The following is a 26,611-nucleotide window of genomic DNA, read 5'->3' as shown; positions in this document are numbered from 1 at the left end:
ACACCAAGGGAGTTTAGGGCTTACTCCTGACTACTCAGGCATCACTCCTGGAGAGCTTGGAAGACCTTATGGAGCATTGGGGATTAAACTTGGGGCAGCTATTCGCAAGACAGGTGCCCAACTACTGTACTTTTGCTTGAGTTTCTTTCTTTTTTTTTTTTTTTTTGGTTTTTGGGCCACACCCTGTGACGCTCAGGGGTTACTCCTGGCTATGCGCTCAGAAGTTGCTCCTGGCTTCTTGGGGGACCATATGGGACACCGGGGGATCGAACCGCGGTCCGTCCTAGGCTAGCGCAGGCAAGGCAGGCACCTTACCTCCAGCGCCACCGCCCGGCCCCTGCTTGAGTTTCTTAATAGGAAACTTTATCCAGTAAAGGAGGACCTGTTGTCTTTCTTGGAAAGGGGGTGGGAGGTTGAAAGGTACTTATTTTGTTATGAGCATGGTATTCAGCACTTAGATAAAGATTTCACCCTCTAAAATTTCTAGATGCAGGGCTGAAGTGGCTAGGGTACAGTGCTTGCCTTGTATGCAACAGATATGGATTAATCCTCAGCATTCCATATAGTCCCCCAAGCACAGCCAGGAGTAATTCCTGAGTGAAGAGCCAGAAATAACCCCTGAGTATTATCAGGTTTTGATTAAAAAAATCAACAAACCCCCAAAACAGTAACAAAATAAATAAAATTTCTAGATGTTATAACAGATGCCTTCTAGGACTTAAGTGAGATAGGAAATGTGTTCTAAGTAATTCAACACTCAATCCTTACTTCATTTAAGACTCTGGAGCCAAATAAATATTGAATAAGCCCTTAATGTGTCCCCCAAGAAATTTGTAGTATTTTAGAGGAGCTAAAATAATGTAGTTATAATGTAGCAATAAGTAGGAGCAGTACTAGAGAAGAAGCAGGCACAGAATATACATTTTATTACAGGAGAGCATAGTCATTGCTGACTTGTAGTGTCAGGAAAGATGTTCTGGAAGAAGTATATATGAACTGAACTCCAAAAGATAATCAAGATTCTTAAATGTTGATAGGAATGATTTAGGCAGAAGAAAGACCTCTGACAGTAGAATAGAAATGCTTGAAGCAAGTTCAAGGACCAATACATTGTGACGTTTACCTGGTATTTATTTCCTGGTTTGTGTTTATTCATTTTCTAATTTCAGATAATGTTTGAAGACAAAGTTTAAGAGTACTGAGAGAGGGGCTGGAGTAATAGCACAGCAGTAGGGTGTTTGCCTTACATGCGGCTGACCCAGGACGGACCTCGGTTCGATCCCCAGCGTCCCATATGGTCCCCCAAGCCAGATGAGATTTCTAACTGCATAGCCAGGAGTAACCCCTGAGCATCACTGGGTGTGGCCTGAAAACCAAAAAAAAAAAAAAAAGTACTGAGAGAGTCAGAGATAGTGCAATAGGGAGCTTGCCTTGCATGTTGCTCTGACTGCAGCCATCGTTTGAATACCTGGTACCACATATACTTCTGAGCATAAAAGCCAGGAATAGCCCCTGAATACCACTAAGTGTGACCCAAACACCAGCCCCCCAAAAAGAAGAGGACTGAATGCTACCATTGAAAATGCTATCTTAACAATTGTATTTTTGCTTTGTTGTCTTGTTTTGTCTTTTAGGCGACTGCTTGGAATCATAACAAAAAAAGATGTGTTAAAGCATATAGCACAGATGGCGAACCAAGATCCTGATTCAATTCTCTTCAACTAGAATCTAGGGTTTTGCTGGATATATAATAGGACAGATACTGCAGACCATTGATATGTTTTATTAACTGGGTACCTAAAACACCTTTCCAATATTTGGATTGTGAAGTCATATTAGTGTGTTATCTCTATCCTATAAGTTAACCAGTTGCACTACATAATCTCTAGAAATTAACCTTCTGTTTAGGAGAAAATACAGTTAGGTATCTGTGATATTGCATTAATAAGATTGCTATGGTTTGACTTCTCCTTTTTGTCATTATTTTAATGACAAAAATAATCATTAGCAATATGCAATCACTGAAAACTATGCAAGAAAAATAAAAATTGTCCTGACATGTAGCCTGCAGGAAACTTTTGAAAAAAAAAGTCACTATTTTTGGAGTTAGCTGTCATTGGTGGAAGATGAAGTGGAAATTGAGAGACTTTTCTTTTCCAAATACAGAAAGAAAGCCAAAAGGAAAATAGTAATGGTATTTTCCAGACTGTAACATTTCAGTTCAAATGATAGCTCTTCCTGTTATAATATTTAGCATTATTAGTTTGTGTGTAAAGTATATGTTAATTTTAATACCTAATCATAAAACAATGCTGCTTTGGTTAGTGTCCTCCTAATGAATTGAGGGATTAATGTTTTACAGCTTGCTTTTCCCTGATATGCTTTTAAAGTGCACAAAGATAAGTTAGAAAACTTGTTCCATGTCTGCAAAAAGGGATATTCTTCAGATGGTATTTGTTAGCTTAAGATAAGGACTTAGCCATGCATTTGTTGGTAGCAAAGAATGATCTTTCTCCAGCCTCGTAAAATGAAGTAAAGTTATAAGAAATGTCTTTGAGTAGGAATTTCACATTTTTGTGAGGTTACCAATTGATCCTCTTACCCAGATGCCATCTTCCAAAGTGATGGTGCTTTAGGCCTCTGGGATATGTAAGAAAAGCAAAGGGAACTAAGTCTAGAGAGCATACTGGTAAAACAGGGATGATCCCAAACCATGGCTGCATTCTCATGCATTCTTGCATCTCTTTGTAGTGACATTCAGGACTGAAATATCTGGGTACCTGTGCCTTTCTTTTCACAATGTTAAGTATGCCAGTTTTGTTCCTATGGATATAAATTTAGACTTGGGATGCTTTCAAATATATCAAGGCATGGGAATAATATAGGTAGCTGAGGTTTCCTGAAGTTCTTTTGGATTCTAAATAAAATACAGCGCCATAAGCCTCAGAAATGGGTGGAACAAGACCTGGTGATACCAAAGGTGCTTGTATTCAATTGAGTAACTCTCAATTTCCTAACACATTTACTATAGTAGAAGATATCACAATTAAGCCTAAAGAAACCTAGATTTAGAGCCACCACCATCATTCCAACTGCTGTTTGATTTCCCACATTTATGCCTCTCTGCATGTGTACCCCTTCCTTTCCCCACCCCTTCTTTTTGGGATGGAGCATTGTGCCTAGTTAATCATTCCTATGTTAAAATAACTCTCAGGCCTAGTTAAATTATAAATCAAGGCTGAGCAATCTTAAAACATGTGGGTCAGAGGTAACAGTCAGCCATTGCTTTACTCTCACCCTGTTTATGTCCCTCTTTTCATGCTGATCTTCTTGGCAATAAAATTGGACTGCCGGGGGTGAAAGATAAGCCATTCCCATTCACCAAATCTATTTCCAGTACTTTTAGCCTAGAATCAATAGTTATTTGACATTTAGCCTTCCTTCCCCTCTTCAAAAACACCCCAATGGATCGCATTTAAATTTTTTTTCATTCCTTAGTCTAGGAATTCTTACCCCCAATTCTTTTTTTGTTGTTGTTGTTTTTGTTTTTTGGGCCAGGCCCGATGGCTCTCAGAGGATACTCCTGGCTCTGCATTCAGAAATCACTCCTGGCAGGTTCGGAGGACCATATGGGATGCTGGCGATTGAACCTAGGTTCGTCCTGAGTCGACAGCATGCAAGGCAAATGTCCTAACACTGTTCTATTGCTCCAGCCCCTATCCCCAGATCTTAACTTTTCAAAATATGAAAGTCTTCTACCAGAACTAGGTAGCCAAGTTTTATTTTGATTTAAGTAGATTAATATTTAGTAAAAACGGGGAGGGAAAAATTCTCTAGGGGATATTATGATAGCTACCACTGAGTACCTTTACCCTCTTTCTTTAATGCCAGTGACTCTAACATGATGAGGCTCTTTGTCTGACCATTCCTATATATTGTGTAGAAGTGAGCGTTCTTTATAAATTTCTGACATTACCTAATTTTTCTTAATGGCAGTTCACCTGAAATTCAAAAAGAGGCAATGTTATTATATCTGATATTTGATGATAGTGAAAGATTTGGTCATATATTTTTAGCCTAGCAGTGGTTTGGAGTTTGCCTCTTGTCTTTCTACTAGGCTCTGGTTTTTTTGTTTTCTTATTGTTTTGTTTGTTTGTTTGTTTTTTACAAAGATGAGCCAGTTTTAAGGTGCTACTTCAGAGAATAGATATAAGAAATCACATATAATTGTGCCAAGGTGTAGTTTCTAGGTATTAAACACTAATTGGCCCTCCAGAGAATAATATACCTTGGATACCTCACTCCTCATAAATCTCACTCATTAACCTCAGCTTCTCAGGAATCATTATAACTCATATGTTTGAAGCAACTGTAGTGTATAATATCCATATCTTATTCTAGACTTTGACTCAAAAGTTGGCTAATTGTGACTAGAAAGCTCTGTTTAATTTACATGCTGGCTCAACAACTCAAAGACTCACAATTTTTCTGAGGCAAAGGAAAATGTGCTTTCTGTCAATATCAGTTCAGTAATGAGCATTCTGAACCAACAAGTTCCATCTGGGCTGGTCTTTCAGTAGCCTCAAATGACCATATACCTCAGTGCAAATGAGGTATATATGGTTTTAAATGGAAGTGCTTTGAAGCTAGCTAGTCTTAGTATTATGAAAAGAAAATTGACAAGAGAGGGGATTAAAAAATGAATTCCTATAAATACTGCTTCAGGAGACTTAAAATTTTGATATAACCTTGAAAAGGGTATGTCTATAGATTTTTTAAAAAGACTTCCTGCAATATTGTGAATCTTCAGATATTCAGAGTAAAAAGTTGAGCCTAAAGAGTTAAAAGAATGACTGAGTCTACTGATTGGGGGGAAAAGATAGGTACTAAAAATGCAAAAGAATAACCTCTGAAGACTAGAGTAAAAACAACTAACTGTGCTTTTTAAAAAAGAGTAGTGTGCAAGTAATTATTACTCTCTGTTTTATTTCAGTCATCTCTCTTGGTTGATCTTGCTAGTTTTGTTAGATTTTTGTTTTTGCTTTGGGGGTCACAAACAGTAGTACTCAGGGGTTACTTCTGTCTCTGAGTTTAGGAATTATTCTCGGTAGACTCACGGGACCATATGGGATGCTGAGGATTGAATCCAGATCAGTCATATGCAAGGCAAGAACCCTACCTGCTGTACTATTCCCATGGCCCCAATCTTGGTTAATTTTACAAAGTTATGAGTACAAAAGTGTAATTGGTACCTCCACAGTATGTTTTGGTTGTGTTTTTTATTAATATCTTCATTTAATTGGTTGTGTTTTTAATAAATTACAAAGAGTTTCATTTTTAAAGTTGAGTTTTTAGTAATAGTGAAGATGATATTAAGAATTAAAAAGGCCAGTGTATTGTAAACTTCAGTAAACTTTTACTGAATACTGACCATACTGTATGTAAAGAACTTCTTTCATTGCAGTGATAAATTTTGAGCTATTGAAGATCCTGAGAAAAATTAGGAATTTGGAAAGTAAGTAGAAGGTAGAATGTTGAGTTCTTATTTAAGAAAAAAACATGTCTGAGAGAATGTAAATAAATATACACACCCTATTTCCAACCCTACATGAATGGGTTTGAAGCAGGGTCACCATATGAAATAATACAAACTAGCTGAGGTTGAAACACATGTGTCTGGCAATCTCCTACCTCATATCTAGAGTGAACTTTCTGCCAGAAATGTTGTTTTTATTGTTTACTGAGACCACCCAAGTGGGGAAGTAAGGACAGAGTAAGATCAGATAGCTTGGGCTATCCTTTGCTAGTCCCACCCAGGTTTGCTTGAGACATGTAAGACATTGTCTGTCTTTTGGGGTAAAACCACGTTATAAACAAACAGATACAAAAGAACCAGGGGTTTTCTTTGTTTTGAGTGAAACCAAGTTGTAACACAAACAGATACAAAGAAACTAGGGGTGATCTTTGTTTTGGGTAAAACAAGATGTAGTCTAATAAGAGAAGAGTTGCCCTAAAATGTCTTATTTTAAAAACCACCTCTAATTATTTTTGGAGACAGAATTGGAATGTATGGAAATAGAAAAGCTCTAAGAAAAAATAGTACCTTGGATATGATGGTGGTGGAAGGTCATCCCATCCCTAATGCTGTACATCTTGATTTTATAAATTTCAAATTCTGTACCTCAAAGGGAAGAAAAGGCATGTTATCTCCCATAACCAGATTTTCCAATCAAAGGAGAGAGAAACTTTAAGCAACATTGGGCTGATGGACCTTATTGGAGGGTTGACCAAACCAAGACAAGACATCTCATAAATGAGGACATCATCTATCTATTCCATTGTTTATGTATTAACATTTGTAGGTTGTCTTAAATTTTGGTAGCAAAATATTTTAAAATTTTTGTTTTAGCCTCCTAAATATTTATTTGTTATATAAGGGGAAAAGTGATATTTTTTCATATCAGACCTCCTGAGAGTTGTACTTTGAAGTGAATCATTCTACTGGACCCATGGTGATCACTTACCATGTCTTGACCTCAATTTTACTTGTTTCTCCAAGGAGAACTTTTGAAATAGAAGGTATTAGCTAGCAACATTATTACTTTCCAAATGTTCTCTAGCCAATATCTTTTATCATTATCATTATTATTTCAGCATCATCATCATCATTTTGCTTTTGGGAATTCACTCACTGGTACTCAGGTTTAACTCCTTGCTATATATGCAAGAATTAATCCTTAGTAATGATCAGGTTGCTTGCCATATGGGAGACCAAGGATTGAACCCAGGGTGGTCATGTGCAAGGAAATCACCCTACACACTGTAATATCATACTGACCCCACTAGCCAGTCTCATTTTTAAACATCTGAATCTACTCAAAGCTTCAAAGTGATGTAGAGAACAAAAATTTTTTTCCCACTGTGTAGACTTAATTTTGTCCAATCACTAGATGCAAAGGCTAGGCTATAGAGAGTTTGTGTTTCTTGGAGGAGACCCATCTATTTACTCAGTCTTGCAGTCATAAATTTCTACCTCTAAATTTCTGCCAAAGGGTCTTCAACTTCTGTGTGCACACATGCTGAATTCATGCTTTGCCAAAAGTTTGATCTTTTCATGATAAATGGTATGTGATGTTAGAACATTTTGAGTGCTTAAAAATTATCTCTGTCTCTGGTCTCTCTCCCCAACTCTTTTTCTTGTCTCTCATTCTGTTCCTGCCTCCTATGCCCTAAATTCAGGGTTGTTTTTTTCTCCTCAATTGTTGCCTTGTCAGTTTCAGTGGATTCTAGGGAAGAGAGGATCCTTCTATTCTGTAAATAGAGAATGAAAAATACTTCTGAGTTTATGTAGCCAATAGACAGAGGTCTATTCCACTGTAGGAAGTCAAACCAGGTGTTTTATTGAGAATGTCTGTGACTTTAACACCTCAAGGCAGACATAGGAAGTGTTTATGACTAAACCTTAATATTGTCTACTATTCCAAATGTACTGAAAGTCAGAGGCAGTCAAGGATTTGGTGGTTAAAATACTACCTGGAAAAATGGTGTGACATTAGTGGCTGGAACTAGTTATTTAGGGTGGGGTGCCTGGCCTCATATTGAATGTACCTAAAAGTATATGGCCCTCGGGCTAGAGAGATAGAGTTCAGCAGACAAAATGCTTGCTTTGCACAAAGTTTACCTTGATTCAATTCTGAACACAGTATAGGGTCCTCTGAGCACTGTCAGGAGTGATGTCTGAAACAAGAGTCAGGAATAAGCCCTGAGCACAACTGGGTGTAATCCCAAAACAAAAAATACATGACTTTATGAATACTTTATACTTTGATACTCCATTGTACTCCTTCATTTTAATATTTTAATTACAAAGATTTTTATATACATTTCTACTTTTACATATTTGGTCCTTTGGGACTATGTCATAACTAAAAGTCAATTACATTCTAAATCTAAAAATTATGTGCTTATTATTTTCTTGTGAACTGCCTTTAGAAGCTATGCTGCACATCTAGAAGGAGTGGGGCCTGACAGATAGCACCTTGATCAAATTACCAGACTGATATTGATGTCGTATGGGCATCTGTAATCCATTTTACCAAGGTCAGCTTTCTGCTTATACTTTTTGCGGGGGTCACACCCGGCAATGCTCAGGGGTTACTCCTGACTCTGTGCTCAAAAATCACTCCTTGAAGGGGTTGGGGGACCATATGGGATGCCGGGAATCAAACCAGGGTTGTCCTGTGTTGGTCGAGTGCAAGGCAAATGCCCTACCAATGTGCTATCTCTCCAGTCCTCCCTACTCATACTTCTGATTATTTCTGGCCATTGGGTGAGTCCTTGGGGTCAGGAGGATCAGAGAGGCCAGGCTTCATCCAATGAATATCTTAGAAGCTCATTTGTAGGGAAAGCTCCATCTACAATAGCCAAAGAAAGCCTCTATAAATAGACATTTTAGTTCCTGAGAGTTTGTGGAAGTTCAACTGAAGCTAATATATAGATATCAGTAGCTTGGTAGTTAGAAATTAGCATCAACCAAAGGTAATACAGCCCAAATTTTCACAGGAAGCTTGGTGTTGAACTGTTTGGAGAAATAATTTATCTGATTATTTCCAACCATTTAGTTACAATCTGTTAGTTTTATTATGTTATTTAGAGATTTTTGTCCCTGTTCATAGTTCACAACCAGTACTAAGCTGCTATGACTTACCAGCCACTTCTTTCTGCTCCTGAGGCATGCATAGCAACCGCCTAAAGGGGAAGACATGGACTGTGGAAAGAGGGAACCTGGTTTCTATTCTTATGCTTCTAACTAGCCTCAAGATCTTAACCGCTCTGTGCCTCATGTTCCCATCTTCAAAATGGGATAGTATTAATTGCCCTACCTACCTCACAGGATTTTTGTGAGGAAAAATTGACAGTGAATGGAAAGTATTTTGACAAAAAAGTGATATGCAAAGTTGTAAGCAATGAAAACAGTCACATTAAAGGCAATGAAATGGACATTTGCAAAAGGGCTAATGGAATTTTCTAGCATTTCCTCTAGCTTAAATCCAAGTCACCATTGCTTTATACATTTTCTCTTAGTACAGATTTTTAATTATGCATGTAATAAAGCACAGTCTTATTGATTCTGGTGTTTTGTGTGTGTTTTGACGACCCTAAATTTTCTATCAAGTTACTATAATAAAAAGGGACAAGCTTTGGGGAATAGGGCTAGAGTTGCATAAAGTCGACTGCAAAATCCTACTGTAATGAGACATTCTTTGGGTATTGGGTTAAGGTTTGGTTATCCCACAGTTCATAGAAATGGCCCATACCCCCTATCCAGGGATGACTGGAGTAGCTGGTTCAGGAACAATTCTCTGCAATAAGTAATCTACACAGATGTGGAGGATGTAGCAGTCAAGAAAACTCACACTGCAAGCTGTTCACCCACAAGCCAGTCACTCCATGGAACCAAAAGCCTAGATGACAGCCCCCACTAAGCTCTTCTGCCTTCTATTTACTGAAATCCAATTCAAACTTCTCCCTAAGGGGAGGGGGAAAAACAGATAAAAGACAATGGGAAAACAAGACAAACAGAAAATAATTAAGATACAAATGAGAAATATTTGATACAAATCGGAACTATTTCAAAGGCCTCAATTTACCTCATTTCTCCCTTTCTAGTTCTCTAAAAATTAAAACAAAATAGAAAATAATTAGTAGGCCCCCAAAAGACAAGGGAAAATCTAAATGAATAAAAATAATTTGCATTGAAAAAATACTTTAGGCCTAATAACAGGATGTTCTTACCCATAAACATGAGTCAAGGAACCAACTACAGTCTCCAGACTAATTCACAATCCCCAAAGCACATTCTGTAAAGTTTTCAAAAAGTATTTCTTAATATTAATTAATTAATTTTTGCTTTTTGGGCCACACCCAGTGACACTCAGGGGTTACTCCTGGCTACGCTCTCAGAAATAGCTCCTGGCTTGGGGACCATTTGGGACGCCACGGGATCAAGCCATGGTCTGGCGTCCAGGGTTAGTTCATGCAAGGCAAAAGCCCTACCACTTGCACCATGTCTTCCTTTTAGATCAGATGATAAAGCCAGAATTCAGAGATCATAATTATAGGATATGTCTTAAAAAGATTTATCAGCTACTAAGTGATACAATTACAGTTTAGTATTTTTATTTACATTATTTAAACACCATTGTTTTAAGGTTCTTCATAATAGTTTCTTTTCACAATTACAAAGTGTTCATGAGTGGGTTTCAGTCATACGTTGTACAATATCTTTCCTTCACCAAATCATATTACCTGCCACCAATGTGCCCAGTCCCTCTCATCCACCCCATGCCTGCCTTTAGGGCAGACATTTTTCTTCTCTTTCTCCTCTCTCGTTTTTTTCCTTTGAGATACTATGGCTAGCAATATTGTTGCTGAAGAGGTAGTATTTATATTAATTTATCTCTTTCAGAACCCAGTTCTTGTCCAGAGTGATAAATTCATTGTCAAAATGGACCATTCACTACCCTAACTACATTCACCACTCATTGTGGCAAGCTTCCTACCATAGATTGGTCCTATTGTCTCTGGATATTATTATCATGCTATCTTTTTTTTAAATAAATGAGTATGATTATTCTTCGTCCCACCTTGATTCATTTTGCTTATTTTATTACTCTCCATATCTATCCATACATAGCCAAATTTTATGACTTCAATTTTCCCAACAGTAGTGTGGTATTTCATTGTGTAGATATAGCACACTTCTTTCACCACTCATCTGTTTTCTGGCACTTTGATTGTTTCCAGACTAGCTTTTTTTTTTTTTTTTTTGGCTTTTTGTTTTTTAGGTCACACCTGGTGATGGCGCTCAAGGGTTACTCCTGGCTCTGTGCTAAGAAATCGCCCCTGCCAGGCTCGGGGGACCATATGGGATGCCAGGACTCGGACCACCATCCCTCCTGGATTGTCTGCTTGCAAGGCAAACGCCCTACTGCTGTGCAATCTCTCCGGCCCCTGACTCTGTCTAATTTAACTAATGCTGCAATGAACTTAGAAATGAAGAAGGAGGGCCGGAGAGATGGCATGGAGGTAAGGCGTTTACCTTTCATGCAGAAGGTCATAGGTTCGAATCCCGGCGTCCCATATGGTCCCCCGTGCCTGCCAGGAGCAGTTTCTGAGCACAGAGCCAGGAAAAACCCCTGAGCACTGCCGGGTGTGACCCAAAAACCACAAAAAAAAAAAAAAAAAAAAAAAAAAAAAAAAAAAAAAAGAAATGAAGAAGGATTTTCTGCATTGTGTTTTGGGCTCCTAGAGTAGATTCTTAGGAGTGATATTTCTGGATCATATAGAATCTCAATGTCTTCTTACTTTTTGTTTTGCTTTTTGGGCCACACCCGGTAACGCTCAGGGGTTACTCCTGGCTATGTGCTCAGAAGTTGCTCCTGGCTTGGGGGACCATATGGGACACCGGGGGATCGAACCGTGGTCCATCCAAGGCTAGCGCAGGCAAGGCAGGCACCTTACCTTTAGCGCCACCGCCCGGCCCCTTGTTTTGCTTTTTTTAGGTCACATCCAGCAGTTCTCAGGGGTCACTCCTGGCTCTATGCTCAGAAATCATTCCTGGCAGGCCCAAGGGATCATCTGGGTCCCTTGAGATGGGATGCCGGGATTCAAACCACCGTCCTTCTGCTACCTCTCCAGCCCCAATGTCTTATTATTTGGGGGGGGGGGATTGGGCCACACCCAGTGATGCTCAGGGGTTACTCCTGGCTATGCGCTCAGAAATCACCCCTGGCTTGGGGGCCCATATTGGACACTGGGGTTAGCATGTCCTAAGTTAGCATGTGCAAGGCAAACGCCCTACTGATTGTGCCACTGCTCCAGCCCCAGTGTCTTTTTTTTTTTTAAGGAATATCCATATTGTTTTTCAAAAAGGTTGGATCAGTATGCATTCTCAGAGCAGTGAATGAGAGTTCCTTTCTCCATGCATCTGCACCACTACTGGAGTATTGGATGTTCTATTTTTTTTTTGTTTGGTTTTTGGGTCACACTGGGTAGCGCTCAGGGGTCACTTTTCCCTCTATGCTCAGAAATCGCTCCTGGCAAGCTCGGGGGACCGTATGGGATGCCGGGATTTGAACCACTGTTCTTCTACATGCAAGGCATACTAAATGTTCTTGTTCTTTGTGATGTGTGCCAGTCTCTGCGGTGTGAAATGATATCTTATTGTTTTGATTTGCTTCTCCCTAGTGATTAGTGATGTGGAAAGTTTTTTTATGTGCCTTTAGGGCATCTGAATTTCTTCCTTGAGAAAATGTATGTATTTCTTCTCATTTTTGGAAAGGGTTAATGGCTTTTTTTTTTTTTTGCTAATAGTGCTTTGTATATCTGACAACCCCTTATCAAATTGATATTGAGTACCTAGTTTCTCCCATTCTGTGGATAGTCTTTGTATCCTAGCCACCATTTCCTTTGAGATGCAGAATCTTCTTAATTTAATATAGTCTCATTTTTATTGTTTATTTTTGCTTCCACTTGCTTGGCAAGTAGTATTTTATTCTTATTTTTTTCGGGCCACACCCGTTTGATGCTCAGGGGTTACTCCTGGCTAAGTGCTCAGAAATTGCCCCTGGCTTGGGGGGACCATATGGGATGCCGAGGAATAGAACCGCGGTCCTTCCTTGGCTAGTGCTTGCAAGGCAGACACCTTACCTCTAGCGCCACCTCACCGGCCCCTAGTATTTTATTCTTGAGGATGACTTTAGTTTCAATGTCATGGAGTATTGTAACTGTTTTCCTCTATGTATCATATAGTTTCAGGTCCTTAATCTATTTTTTTTGTTTTGTTTTGGGCCACACCCGGTGACGCTCAGGGGTTACTCCTGGCTACGTGCAAAGAAATCGCTCCTGGCTTGGGGAACTATATGGGACGTCAGGGGATCTAACTGCAGTCCGTTCTAGGTCAGCCACGTACAAGGCAAATGCTCTAACACTGCACTAACGCTCGGGCCCCATCTTATTGATTCTTATTGGCTGTTCATTCCATGGCTTATTTGAGTTCTTTTAACAACCTCAACATTTCTTCTCTAGATTCCTTATCAGAGAGGTGACTGATACTAGTTGGACCCTCAGTAATACCATTTTCATTCACTAAGCATGATTTAATTTTGCTTTACTTTTCCATATGGTGGTTGCACTGTGGTAGTGATTTTTTTTTATGGTGGGGCTCATTGACTAGAAGGAATGTATGCGTGGGGAACTACGCAGAGCCGCTGCACTGACCTAGGTTGATAATGAAGCCTGAATCTAAAAGGAACCTTCTGCCAGTCTTTCTTATTCACAGCCCTGCTCCTCTTGGGGTGCAAACACTGACCTCTTTATGTGTGTGATAAGAAACTATGAAGTTTTCTAACCCTGAAGTAGTCAGGGATTTTATTAATACTTTTTTTTTAACTATAAAGAAACATGGAAGGACAGCTTACATTTTCTGAGAAATTCCAAATACTTTATCATAAACACTTAAATGTTCCTGTTCTTTAAATTGCTAATACTGTCCGGATTGTGCATACATTAACTGGGAGATCTAGCTATCTTTTGAGCTTTTAATTGTGTGAGATTCTTGATATACCTCTTACAGTCTTCTTTCCTGCAGTCTCCCTTTCCTCTCTTCCTTGTTCTGATAATTGGGGGTGGGAGGCAATCACACACCTGGTTGTTGGTCCTCACAAGGACTTATTATGATGCAATACTTGTTCACTCAGCTACCACTAAGGATTGTGCTCCTTTTAGCTGTGCTTATAGAAGTGTTCACCAGGGCTCAAACTCTGCAGTTTTGACATTCGCTTTATGCTTACTGGGAATGGATGCATGTTCACACCCGTGATCACCAGCAGTTGTATTTCATTGTTGTTTAATAATAATAATGAAGGCCCTTAAGATGGAGCTGGATGGAAATGGAGGCCTTTGTCCTTCACTCAGGACCACATGGCTCCATCCCTCATTAACCGGCTGGTCATCAGGGTCCAGGATAGCGGCGGGTAGAAATCTCACTCACAAGCAGGCTTCAGGAAGTATCAGCTTTATTCATACCCTATCCACCACATGTGTGGTCTATCTTAACCATTTACGCATGCTATCCTTAGCTTGCCCTGCGTCTTAGCCTTTTCCATCCATGTCTCCTCCTCTTAACTCTCCATGCTGGCAAAGGCCTTCATCCCTTCAGTCCAAGGCCTTATCTAACCTTTCCAAGACCCCTCCCAGGACTGCCCAGGACTGGGAGGGGTCTTGCAGGTAAGATCAAGTTGCACAGGAAGAATGGGGGGATGGGGCCACATTTCATGACTGCTGTGCTTATGTGCTTATACATCTATTCCTTATGATAACTAAGCGTTGCAGCCCCTTATAGTTATGTTCACAGAAAGCAGGCCTACCAAGATTGTACTTGGTATACAGGGCAGCACCTGGTATCAAGTTCACAAACTGCTCATGATGCAGAGGTTCTCAGCCACTGAGTTCTCCTCTGGGCCTATAATCTCTTCTTACAAGGTATCACCAATGAACAGTAAAGTAATTTGTACCATCTCTATGGTGTTATGAGGTTAAATTGCCTTCTATGTGACCTAGAAAGATAATAAAATGTCCTTGCCTTGGAAACAGTCAACCAAAATTTGATCCTAGCACTTCATATGATCCCTTAGCACTGCCAGGAGTGTTATCTGAGCACAGAGGCAGGAGTAAGCTCTGAGCACATATGGGTGGGGCCCAAAAAGGAAAGAAACGTCAGGGCTGGAGATACAGTACAGAGTATATGGCATTTGCCTTGCACATAGCCAACCTGGTTTTAATTGCCAATCCCATATGGTCCCCTGAGCATTCCCAGGGGCATTGTCCCTGAATATAGAGTCAAGAGTAAGCCCTGAGTACCACTAGGTGTGGACCAAAAACAAAAAGAGAAAAAAATGCCATTTCTTGGAAACCCCACTGTGGATTAAACCTGAGCAAGGTTTCAACAGTTAGTTGATTACTTCAAACCTCTCTTTAGACAACTTTTTGGAACACAAATGAAAGCAATGCTCTGAAGTATGGCTTTCTTACTTTCTTAATATTTTTCTGCAACTTATGCATCCTTTGTTTCTTTGCTCTCTACTAGCATGACTACTAATAAAGAGTTTATCTTGTATTCAAGATTTTCCTTTAAGAATTTATTTGACATTTGATTGCCTTGACATTCTTAATGACTTTGTTGAACTTTCATGCCTTTGGCTACTTGGTATAATTTCAGGAAGCACACCTCTGTGTATAAACAAAGAAAGTAACTTCCTCCTTCTTGAAATCTCACAAAGAAATTTTAGGTGTTGTTATTTACCATCATGTTGAACCCTTTCTAAACTACCAGCTTGCCAGTTGGTAACCTAAATACTATTTGAGGAAAAAAAGTACAATGCAACTGCTATTACCAGCTAGCAATAACTTTTTTCATTTAAAAAATCTCATATCTGGGGCCAGAGAGATAGCATGGAGGCAAGGCATGCCTTGCATGCAGAAGGTCAGTGGTTTGAATCACGGCATCCCATATGGTCCCTGGAGCCTGCCAGGAGCAATTTCTGAGCGTAGAGCCAGGAGTAACTCCTGAGCCTGGTGTGATCCAAAAACAAAAACAAAAACAAAAACAAACAAAAAAACCCCAAAAACCTTATATCTTGTTAAGGTTAGGGCTCAAAATTGCTTAGATGCCATTTGAGATAAACTGAAAAACCTGGAAATGGCCACCAGGTGTCAGTCAAATCATTAAAATATAGATGCAGCTGAAGTTTGGCTACAAGAGTATTGTGTCTGAGAGTGAGTAAGGCAAGAAGCATTAACTTATGTCTTATACCATAGGCCCTAGGGTATTCATTGTTTTATATATTATTTTAATTATATACAATATTGTTTATGCTTTTATTATTTCTTTTGCATTATTAAGTCACCATGAGATACAGGGTTAAAAAGTTGTGTTTTGATCATACAATGTTCCAACACCCATCTCTTCACCAATGTTCATTTCCCACCCCAAATTTCCTCAGTCACTGTCCTGTCATACCCACCCCTCTCCCCAGCCTGTCCTTATGATACACACATTTATTCTCTCTCTCCTCTTAAACTTTTAAAACCATGGCTTGCAGTACTGTTATTGAATGTTTTATTATTATTTGCTTTGTTTTGGGGTCCACACCTGATGATGCTCAAGTTTTATTCCTGGCTCTTTACTTAGGAATAACTTCTGATAGGGTGTTGGGGACCATAGAGAGTGCTGTAGATCAAACCTGGGTCAGTTGCATGTAAGGCAAGTGCCATAGCCACTGAACTCCAGCCCCCATGTTTTGTCTTAAAAAAGCTCTTTAGAGTCCTCCCTTTTTTGAAGGGAGCACACACTGTGGTGCTCAGGGTTTACTCTTAGCTCTACACTCAGACCACTCCTGGCGGTGCTTGGGGGACCATATGAAATGCCATATTTCGAGCTTGGGTTGGTTACGTGCAAGGAAATCGTTCTACCTGCTGTGCTATTGCTCTGGCTCCCAAGAGAGTTCCAACCTTTAAGAAGCTATTGCATGACTCGGACATATGCAATAGTCATAAAGGTATTGTCAGTCATAGTACTGGTAATAATTATGCAGAGGCATAACAAATGACAGAGATATACCTGGTATGAGATTCATACAAACATATTTTTCACAGATCAGGGTTCTTTATTGGCAAATTTTGACTGTTCCCTGAAGTGTCAGAAGGGATGGAGGAGCTTTATAAAGTCTTGTTATTAGAGGTGGCTCCCAAGTACTCAAGGGCCTGGGGCTCCTTCCACCAAGTCTCTGTCAGATAGGTAGCGCTCTCTTTTTCAGTACGGGTATTATCCAACCTTTCCTAGCAATGCGGGGTGGGGGGTTTGAGGATGCTGACTCCACGGACACACCCTTGTGATCAGGAGCCTCCAGGACGGTACTTGGTGATGGTTGGGAGATCACATCGTGCCAAGAATTGGCTCTATCCAAGGAATGCACTTTAATCATGTATTTTCTCTCAGCCCTTCTAGTGTTTCATTTTTTGTAAGAGTACTGTTTTCACATATAAGCACGTCACTCTCCTGACATTATCACTTCCCCCAAATTTATCCAAATACCATTATGATGGCAATATATGAACTTTTGGAAAGGGAGTCCACAGACATTCCATAAAACCAAGTAAATGTATGAGTGTAAGAAATCTATCAGGTATCTCCAGCATCTATCTCTACTTTCCATCCTGTTTCCCTCTTTCCACCAGTTTTCTCCTCTTCTCCTTGCAATGACAGTCACCAAACCCTGGTCTCGTGCTTGTAAGGCATATGCTTTGCACTGAACTACATCTTGGGCCCCAGAGTCTGTCTTTTGGACTGAGCTACTTCCCTAGGATTTCAAGTTCTGACCTTTCCTTGAGCAACAAAAATCCCTCTACTATTGTCTCTTCCTTCATAATAAGTCCACTCATAGTAAAATTACTGCTTAAGAAAAAACAGCTACACTTATTTTAACTGATATTGGGATATGGAAGAGAGATACATATTTAAAGACCCACAAGAAATAAATTTTGATTCTTAAATCCAGTAATAATACTCTGAGCAGAGAGCAACTTTAAGGTAGTTGAAAACTTCTTTGAGCTTTTTCATTCCCTTAAGCTGCCTCAAACTGTCAGGTTGAAGAGGTTCCCTGCCTATACATTGCTCACTGCTATTTTCTTTAAATATACATTATAGGATCTTATTTTAGAAGGTTGTATTTAAAACAGAAGACACGCATAATGGGGAAAGCTTAAGATTTGGAGTCAGAGGGCCTAAACTCGAAGTTGACTATAAAAGAATCACTAACTTTGTTTATTAAAAATAAAAGAAATTTGGAATCTCAAAGATTGGCCTTGGAGGAAAAATTTTTCATGAAAAGGGCTTTTGGTATTTACACTGAAGCACTGTGTTGCATTAAATTCTTACTGTTGTGGCCACTTTCTACTAATGCAGTAGTATAAGAATGCAATGGAGTCACTTTTAAAATATTTGGATCTGGGGGTTATACAGTGGGTAGGGTGATTGCCTTCTGTGATATTGGTTTAGGTTCAATCCCCTGCATCCCATATGGTTCCCTGAATATCACTAGGAGTAATTCCTAAGTTCAGAGCCAGGAGTTACCTCTGAGCTTGGCTGGTGTGGCCCCAAAGAAAAAAGATTTGCCTGGGTGTTCCTCAATGGAGCAGGAGAAAGAGAAAAAATGGGGAAAACATAATCTATTTATTCATGATTCTGAAATTCTGTATCACTTTTGTTGTGGTTCCAGGATGCTCTGGATTAAAGTCAGGTCAGCCACATGCCAGACATGTGCCTTTTCCATTATATTAATTATCTGTCCCAGAGATAGAACTTTTAATTTAACCTGAGGGAAAAAAGGAGGAATCTGAGTGAGATGGAATGAGCTTATCTACCTTGACTTCTCTACATTAAAACCATCTGAGAAAAATATTAAAATATGAATTCTTAAAAGTTTGACACTAGGTCTTAGGAAAAACATACATGAAAATAACATGATTCACCCCTATTGAAGCATTATTAGACTTTTGTGTGGTGGGCACTATATTAACACTCCCTGGAGGATCATTGATACACTTCTTGTTTACTCTTGTATTTAAGTATCAGATCTATGACTTCCAAGATCTGTTGTAATGACTGGCTTTGTGAAGCTTGCCTTCTTAGTTTTTGTTTCCTGCCTGAAAGTGGTTTTCTTCCTTAGATATAAACCATCTTTGAGAGACCCTACAAACCATTGTGCCTAAAGAGGCAAAAGAGGAGGAGACAGAAAAAAAAAAGTGTCTGCTGGGACATGGGGTGGGAGGTAAATTGGGAAAATTGGTGAAAATCAACACTGGTTATGGGATGGGTGTGGGAACATGGTATGAGTGAAACTACCATCAAAATTTTAACTTTGTATATCATGATGATTTAATTAAAAAATTAAAGAGAGGCAGATGGAGCGGTGGCTCAAGTGGTAGGGTGTTTGCCTTACATGTGCTAATCTAGGGCAGACAGAGGTTTAATCTCCCGGCATCCCATATAGTTCCCCAAGCCAGGAGCTATTTCTGAGCACATAGTCAGGAATAACTCCTGAGCCTCAGTGGGTGTGGCCCAAGAACAATACAAAAATTAAAGAGAAAACCCCACACTTATTCATTCACTGTCAATTTTAATATTTTATATTACAAGTAACAACCTGTAATCACCTCATAAAAACTTTCTAGGAAAGGGAGGTTATGTTTCTATCATGCTCCACAAATTATTTACCATATGATTTGAGGCTTGTTGTCTGGAACATATTTGTTTTATTTTGACAGAAGCATAATACACACATTTGAGGTTTGATGTTTATTTTTGGATAGTACTGACTATCCAAAATAATATTCAAGACAATATCCAGTGCTATCAAAAATAGTACTTTTCAAGCCAAAGTATTGACTCTCACTTTAAAAATGGAGCTGCAGGCATTTGCAAGACACAGCCATTAGCTTATTTTAAGTAAGTATTTTTATTGCCAGACAGCTCCATGAAAACAAAGTTATTTTCCAAACACAGTTGTGATACATCCAATCCCACATGCACACCATTCATTTAATAATGATTCATATTAATAATAATAAATATGATTGTGAAAATATAAAATCTCAAGGAAGCTGAGGGGGAGGCATGTTTGCAAGCTTTTTAATCTAAAAGGGCTCTTGAGTATGAGGAACCAATTCTCTTTTAGTTTTCTGGTCTTCATTACCATAAAGCTTAGGAAATTAGCTCTTAGACACATCATACCCCCAATACTATCACTGAAAAGCACACATTCACAAACAGAATGGTCAGAATTAGCAACCATTTAAAAGGCAGCTGTTCTTTCCCTTTTATTTGTTTTGTTTGATTTATTTTTATCTTTTATTCTTCAGAAAACTGGAAATTGAGCTCCCATATGACTCAGCAATACCACTCCTAGGAATATACCCTAAGAACACAAAAACACAATACATAATTGCCCTCTGCACTCCTATATTCATTGCAGCACTATTTACCATAGCCAGAATATGGAAACAACCCAGGTGCCTGACAACAGATGAGTGATGAAAGAAACTGTGGCACATCTATGCAATAGAATATTATGCAGCTTTTAGTAAAATGAATTCATAAAATTTGCTTATACACAAATAGACATAAAGACTATTATGCTGAGTGAAATGAGTCAGAAAGAAGATAGACACAGCATGGTTTCACTCATCGGTGGGATTTAAGAAAAATAAAAGACAACATGGCAATAGATCCTAGAGACATTAGAGGTGTGGGCTGGAAGGACCAGTTCATAATATGAAGCTTACCACAAAGAATTGTGAGTGCAGTTAGAGAAATAACTGCGGGGCCGGCGAGGTGGCGCTAGAGGTAAGGTGTCTGCCTTGCAAGCGCTAGCCAAGGAAAGGACCACGGTTCGATCCCCTGGTGTCCCATATGGTCCCCCCAAGCCTGGGGCAATTTCTGAGCACGTAGCCAGGAGTAACCCCTGAGCATCTAACGGGTGTGGCCCGAAAAACCAAAAAAAAAAAAAAAGAGAAATAACTGCACTAACAACTACCATGACAATGATAGTGTGAGAGAGAAATAGCATGCCTGTTCGAAAGACAGGTAGGAGGTAGGGAAGGAAGAAAATGAGGAGCATTGGTGGCAGGAAAGTTACACTGCTAAAGAATGAAACCCAACTACAAACATTTTTGTAACCACAGTGCTTAAAATTTTTTAAAAATTAGTTGACATCTTTGAACTCCAATATCTTGATATGTAAAGCAGGAATGACACTTAAGATGGCTTTTTTTTGAACAGTTGAGATAAATTGTAACTACATATACAACCTAACTTTAAGCACATTTGTTGCTATTTGATAATGAGAGCTAAAGGAGAAAATGTATGAGAAGAGTAGTTCTCTCAGTAATAGTTATCGAGCACCAACAGGCTTTGGAGATTCAATAAAAAGAAAACAATAGGAAGGACATTGATTTACATATTGCTGACCTGGGTTCATTCCCTAGCACCCACAACATATGGTCCTCAGTAAATTGCTGGCTGTGATCCCTGAGAACAGAGCAGGAATAATCCCTCAGAATGACTAAATGTGGCTAAAATAAACAATGAAAGTTATGACAGTATAGTGGCTAGTGGAAAGGAGTTGTATATACATTGGCATCAAGTTTCAAGAATACTTTATTACAGAGACACCCTTCAACTTCACAGGAACTCTGAGACAAACTAAGCAACTTGCTTGTGATTTTTCTACTTTCATGTTGGAAAATAAAATGGAACTCAAAGTTGTTGACCCCAAATCCAGTTATATTTCTGCTAATCTTATGACTAAGTGCCCCTGTTTATCCTGATAATGCCCAGGCCAATTATGGGTAGGATGAGGATGGAAGCCTGCCAGGTACAGTTGTACAGTTGACCTAGAATGGATAACTTATAATGCCCAGGCCAATTATGGGTAGGATGAGGATGGAAGCCTGCCAGGTACAGTTGTACAGTTGACCTAGAATGGATAACTTATTGCAGGTAAGAATATAGTAGTTAAAGATCACTGGACACACTTCTAAATAGTGGATCTCTAAATAAATTTCTTTTTGAGAGATGGTGGTCACATTTTACTTATGACAAAAAGTCTACATCTGTGATCCTACCCACTAGTCTTTCAATGAGACAATGTAGTTGGTCTTGGATGGTCAGATAACGGAGATATATGACTTGTCTATCCTTAAAATGACCCACAAATTGCTGAAGTTTTAAAGTAGTCTTTGAACCTACATGTCACATTATCAAACTTAATCATGTTCATCTAGATGTATGCCTGGTCCAAGGCACTGATGGTGCAATTGCTAAGAAACAGTTCTACCGTACTTGAGGAGAAATTTATGAAATGTTATGTGTATTTATGCATGAAAAAGGCATAGTAAATACTTCTGCATTGCCAATGCCTTCAACTTCATTAGCAATATATGAAGAAATTTCTTTTCAAGTATGAATATGTACAAAAGGAGAGTTGATAGTAGAGTAAGAATTATCTAGGGGTCTCAATTACTAATTTACCTTCCTTTGTACTATTTGAAAAAATTTTTCCAGCAACTGAAAATTTAAATAATTTTTGCTTTAGTACTTAAAATATTATTTTTCATTTTTAAAAGTAATTTAAAAATTACTTTACTTTTTAAATAATTTCTTAAACGCCTTGGTTACAAATATGATTGAGGTTGTGTTTCAGTCATATAAGAGGACAGCACCCATCACCAATGCTACATTCCCACCAGCAATGTCCCAAATATCCCTCCTCCCCATCCCACCACCATCTGTACTCTAGACAGGCTTTCTATTTCCCTCATACCTTCTCATTGTTAGGATAGTTCTCAATGTAGTTATTTCTCTAACTAAACTCATCACTCTTTGTGGCTCATGAAGTGGGCTATATCTTCCAGCCCTCCTCTCTTTTGTCTCTGAAAATTATTGAAAGAATGTCTTTCATTTTTCTTAAAACCCATAGATGATTGAGACCATTCTGTGTCTTTCTCTCTTTCTCTCTCTGACTTATTTCACTCAGCATAATAGAATTCATGTACATCCATGTATAAGAATATTTCATGACTTCATCTCTCCTGATGGCTGCATAATATTTCATTGTGTATATGTACCACAGTTTCTTTTTGGGGGGGGGGGTTTGGGCCACACCCGGTAACGCTTGGGGGTTACTCCTGGCTATGCGCTCAGAAGTCGCTCCTGGCTTGGGGAACCTTATGGGACTCTGGAAGATCGAACCGTAGTCTGTCCTAGGCTAGTGCTGGTACCTCTAGCACCACCGCGCTGGCTCCATACCACAGTTTCTTTAGCCATTGAATAGGAGTGGTGAGACAGGACAACCTTGCCTTGTGCCAGAATTGAGAGAGAAGGCTTTTAGTTTTTCTCCATTGAGGATAATATTTGCCACTGGCTTGTGGTAGATGGCCTTAACTATATTGAGAAAGGTTCCTTTTATTTCCATCTTGCTGAGAGTTTTGATGAAGAATGGATGTTGGACCTTATCAAATGCTTTCTCTGCTTCTATTGATATGATCATGTTATTTTTATTTTTTCTTGTTGTTGATGTTGTGTATTATGTTGATAGATTTACAAATGTTAAACCATCCATGCATTCCTAGGATGAAAGCTACTTGATCAAAATGAATGATCTTGATGAGGCATTGAATTCAATTTGCCAGGATTTTGTTGAGGATCTTCGCATCTGTGTTCATCAGGGATATGGGTCTGTAATTTTTTTGGTAGCATCTCTCTCTGGTTTAGGTATCGAGGTAGATGTTGGCTTCATAAAAGCTATTTGGAAGTGTTCCCATTTCTTCGATTTCATGAAAGAGTCTTGCCAGGATTGCTAGTAGTTCCTCTTAAAATGTTTGAAAGAATTCACTAGTGAATCCATCTGGGACTGGGTTTTTGTTTTGGGGCAGATATTTGATTACCGTTTTAATTTCCTCAATAGTAATGGGGGTCTTTAAATATGCTACATCCTCTTTATTCATCCGTGAAAGGTTATAAGAGTCCAAGAAATTATCCATTTCTTACAGGTTCTCAATTTTGTGGCAGAGAGTTTCTCAAGTAGTTTCTGATTACCCGTTGAATCTCTTTTTTATATTTTATTTAAACACCTTGTTTACATACATGATTGTGTTTGGGTTTCAGTCATGTAAAGAACACTACCCATCACCAGTGCAACATTCCCATCACCAATGTTCCAAATATCCCTCCTCCCCACCCGACCCCCGCCTGTACTCTAGACAGGCTTTCCATTTCCCTCATACATTCTCATTATTAGGACAGTTCAAAATGTAGTTATTTCTCTAACTAAACTCATCACTCTTTGTGGTGAGCTTCCTGAGGTGAGCTGGAACTTCCAGCTCTTTTCTCTTGTGTCTGAAAATTATTATTGCAAGAATGTCTTTCATTTTTCTTAAAACCCATAGATGAGTGAGACCATTCTGCGTTTTTCTCTCTCTTTCTGATTTATTTCACTCAGCATAATAGATTCCGTGTGCATCCATGTATAGGAAAATTTCATGACTTCATCTCTCCTGACAGTTGCATAATATTCCATTGTGTATATGTACCACAGTTTCTTTAGCCATTCGTCTGTTGAAGGGCATCTTGGTTGTTTCCAGAGTCTTGCTACGGTAAATAGTGCTGCAATAAATATAGGTGTAAGGAAGGGGTCTTTATATTGTATTTTTGTGTTCCTAGGGTATATTCCTAGGAGTGGTATAGCTGGATCGTATGGGAACACGATTTCCAGTTTTTGGAGGAATCTCCATATCGCTTTCCATAAAGGTTGAACTAGACGGCATTCCCACCAGCAGTGGATAAGAGTTCCTTTCTCTCCACATCCCCACCAACACAGTTTATTCTCATTCTTTGTGATGTGTGCCATTCTCTGTGGTGTGAGGTGGTGTCTCATTGTTGTTTTGATTTGCATCTTCCTGATGATTAGTGATGTGGAGCATTTTTTCATGTGTCTTTTGGCCATTTGTATTTCTTCTTTGTCAAAGTGTATGTCCATTTTTTCTCCCCATTTTTTGATGAAATTAGATGTTTTTTTCTTGTAAAGTTCTGTCAGTGCCTTGTATATTTTGGAGATTAGCCCCTTTTCTGAAGGGTATTGGGTGAATAGTTTCTCCCACTTAGTGGGTGGCTCTTGTATTCTGGGCACTATTTCCTTAGAGGTGCAGAAGCTTCTCAGCTTAATATATTCCCATCTGTTAATCTCTGCTTTCACTTGCTTGGAGAGTGCAGTTTCCTCCTTGAAGATGCCTGTAGTCTCAATGTCCTGGAGTGTTTTGACCATGTGTTGTTCTATATATCTTATGGTTTCGGGTCTGATATCGAGGTCTTTGATCCATTTGGATTTAACCGTCGTACATGATGTTAGCTGGGGCTCTAAGTTCAATTTTTTGCAAGTGGCTAGCCAGTTGTGCCAAAACCACTTGTTGAAGAGGCTTTCTTTGCTCCATTTAGGATTTCTTGCTCCTTTATCAAAAATTAGGTGATTCCATGTCTGGGGAACATTTTCTGAGTATGTAAGCCTATTTCACTGATCTCAGGGCCTATCCTTATTCCAATACCATGCTGTTTTGATAACTATTGCTTTGTAGTGAAGTTTAAAGTTGGGGAAAGTAATTCCTCCCATATTCTTTTTCCCAATGATTTCTTTAGCTATTCTAGGGTGTTTATTGTTCCAAATGAATTTCAAAAGTGCCTGATGCACTTCCTTGAAGAATGTCATGGGTATCTTTAGAGGGATTGCATTAAATCTGTATAATGCCTTGGGGAGTATTGCCATTTTGATGATGTTAATCCTGCCAATCCATGAGCAGGGTATGTGCTTCCATTTCTGCTTGTCCTCTCTTATTTCTTGGAGCAGATTTTTATTGATTTCTTTGTATAGGTCCTTCATATTTTTAGTCAAGTTGATTCCAAGATATTTGAGTTTGTGTGGCACAATTGTGAATGGGGTTGTTTTCTTAATGTCAATTTCTTCCTTATTACTATTCGTGTATAGAAAGGCTATTGATTTTTGTGTGTTAATTTTGTAGCCTGCCACCTTGCTATATGAGTCTATTATTTCTAGAAGCTTTTTGGTAGAGTCTTTAGGATTTTCTAAGTAGAGTATCATGTCATCTGCAAACAGTGAGAGCTTGAATTTTTCCTTTCCTATCTGGATTCCCTTGATATCTTTTTCTTGCCTAATCGCTATAGCGAGTACTTCCAGTTCTATGTTGAATAGGAGTGGTGAGAGGAGAGCCTTGTCTTGCGCCAGAATTTAGAGGAAATGCTTTCAGTTTTTCTCCATTGAGGACGATATTTGCCTCTGTCTTGTGGTAGATGGCCTTATCTATATTGAGAAAGGTTCCTTCCATTTCCATCTTGCTGAGAGTTTTGATCAAGAATGGGTGTCGGACCTTATCAAATGCTTTCTCTGCATCTATTCATACGATCAGGTGATTTTTGTTTTTCTTGTTGTTTATGTTGTGTATTATGTTGATAGATTTATAGATGTTTAACCATCCTTGCATTCCTGTGATGAAACCTACTTGATCATAGTGGATGATCTTCTTAATGAGGCATTGAATCCTATTTGCCAGGATTTTGTTGAGGATCTTTGCATCTGCATTCATCAGCGATATTGATCTGTAATTTTCTTTTTTCGTATCTACTCTATCTGGTTTAGGTATCAAGGTGATGTTGGCTTCATAAAAGCTATTTGGAAGTGTTTCCGTTTGTTCAATTTAATGAAAGAGTCTTGACAGGATTGCTAGTACTTCCTCTTGGAATGCTTGAAAGAATTCATTAGTGAATCCATCTGGGCCTGGACTTTTGTTTTTGGGCAGACATTTGATTACCGTTTTAATTTCATCAATTCTTCCAGGTTCTTATTTTTAGTGGCCTAGAGTTGTTCAAAGTAGTTTCTGATTATCCTTTGAATCTCTGTCATATCAGTAGTGATCTCTCCTTTTT

General features: G+C 38.9%; 1 protein-coding gene across 2 annotated transcripts in view; it reads left to right on the top strand.

Annotated features, from left to right (window-relative positions):
• Positions 1 to 2,155, top strand: part of CLCN5 (chloride voltage-gated channel 5) — a 73,884-nt gene extending 71,729 nt beyond the window's left edge. For both annotated transcript variants that reach the window (XM_049767219.1, XM_049767220.1), the window contains exon 12: positions 1,635 to 2,155. In XM_049767219.1, the coding sequence (XP_049623176.1) occupies positions 1,635 to 1,725 (91 nt within the window). In that variant the 3' untranslated portion in view covers positions 1,726 to 2,155. The remainder of the gene's footprint in view (positions 1 to 1,634) is intronic.
• Positions 2,156 to 26,611: the final 24,456 nt, after the last annotated feature.

The sequence above is a fragment of the Suncus etruscus genome, chromosome X, assembly GCF_024139225.1.
Source record: "Suncus etruscus isolate mSunEtr1 chromosome X, mSunEtr1.pri.cur, whole genome shotgun sequence".
In the NCBI taxonomy this organism is placed as follows: domain Eukaryota; kingdom Metazoa; phylum Chordata; class Mammalia; order Eulipotyphla; family Soricidae; genus Suncus; species Suncus etruscus.
The sequence above is the reverse complement of the archived record's forward strand: the minus strand, read 5'-3'. Positions and strand labels throughout refer to the sequence as shown.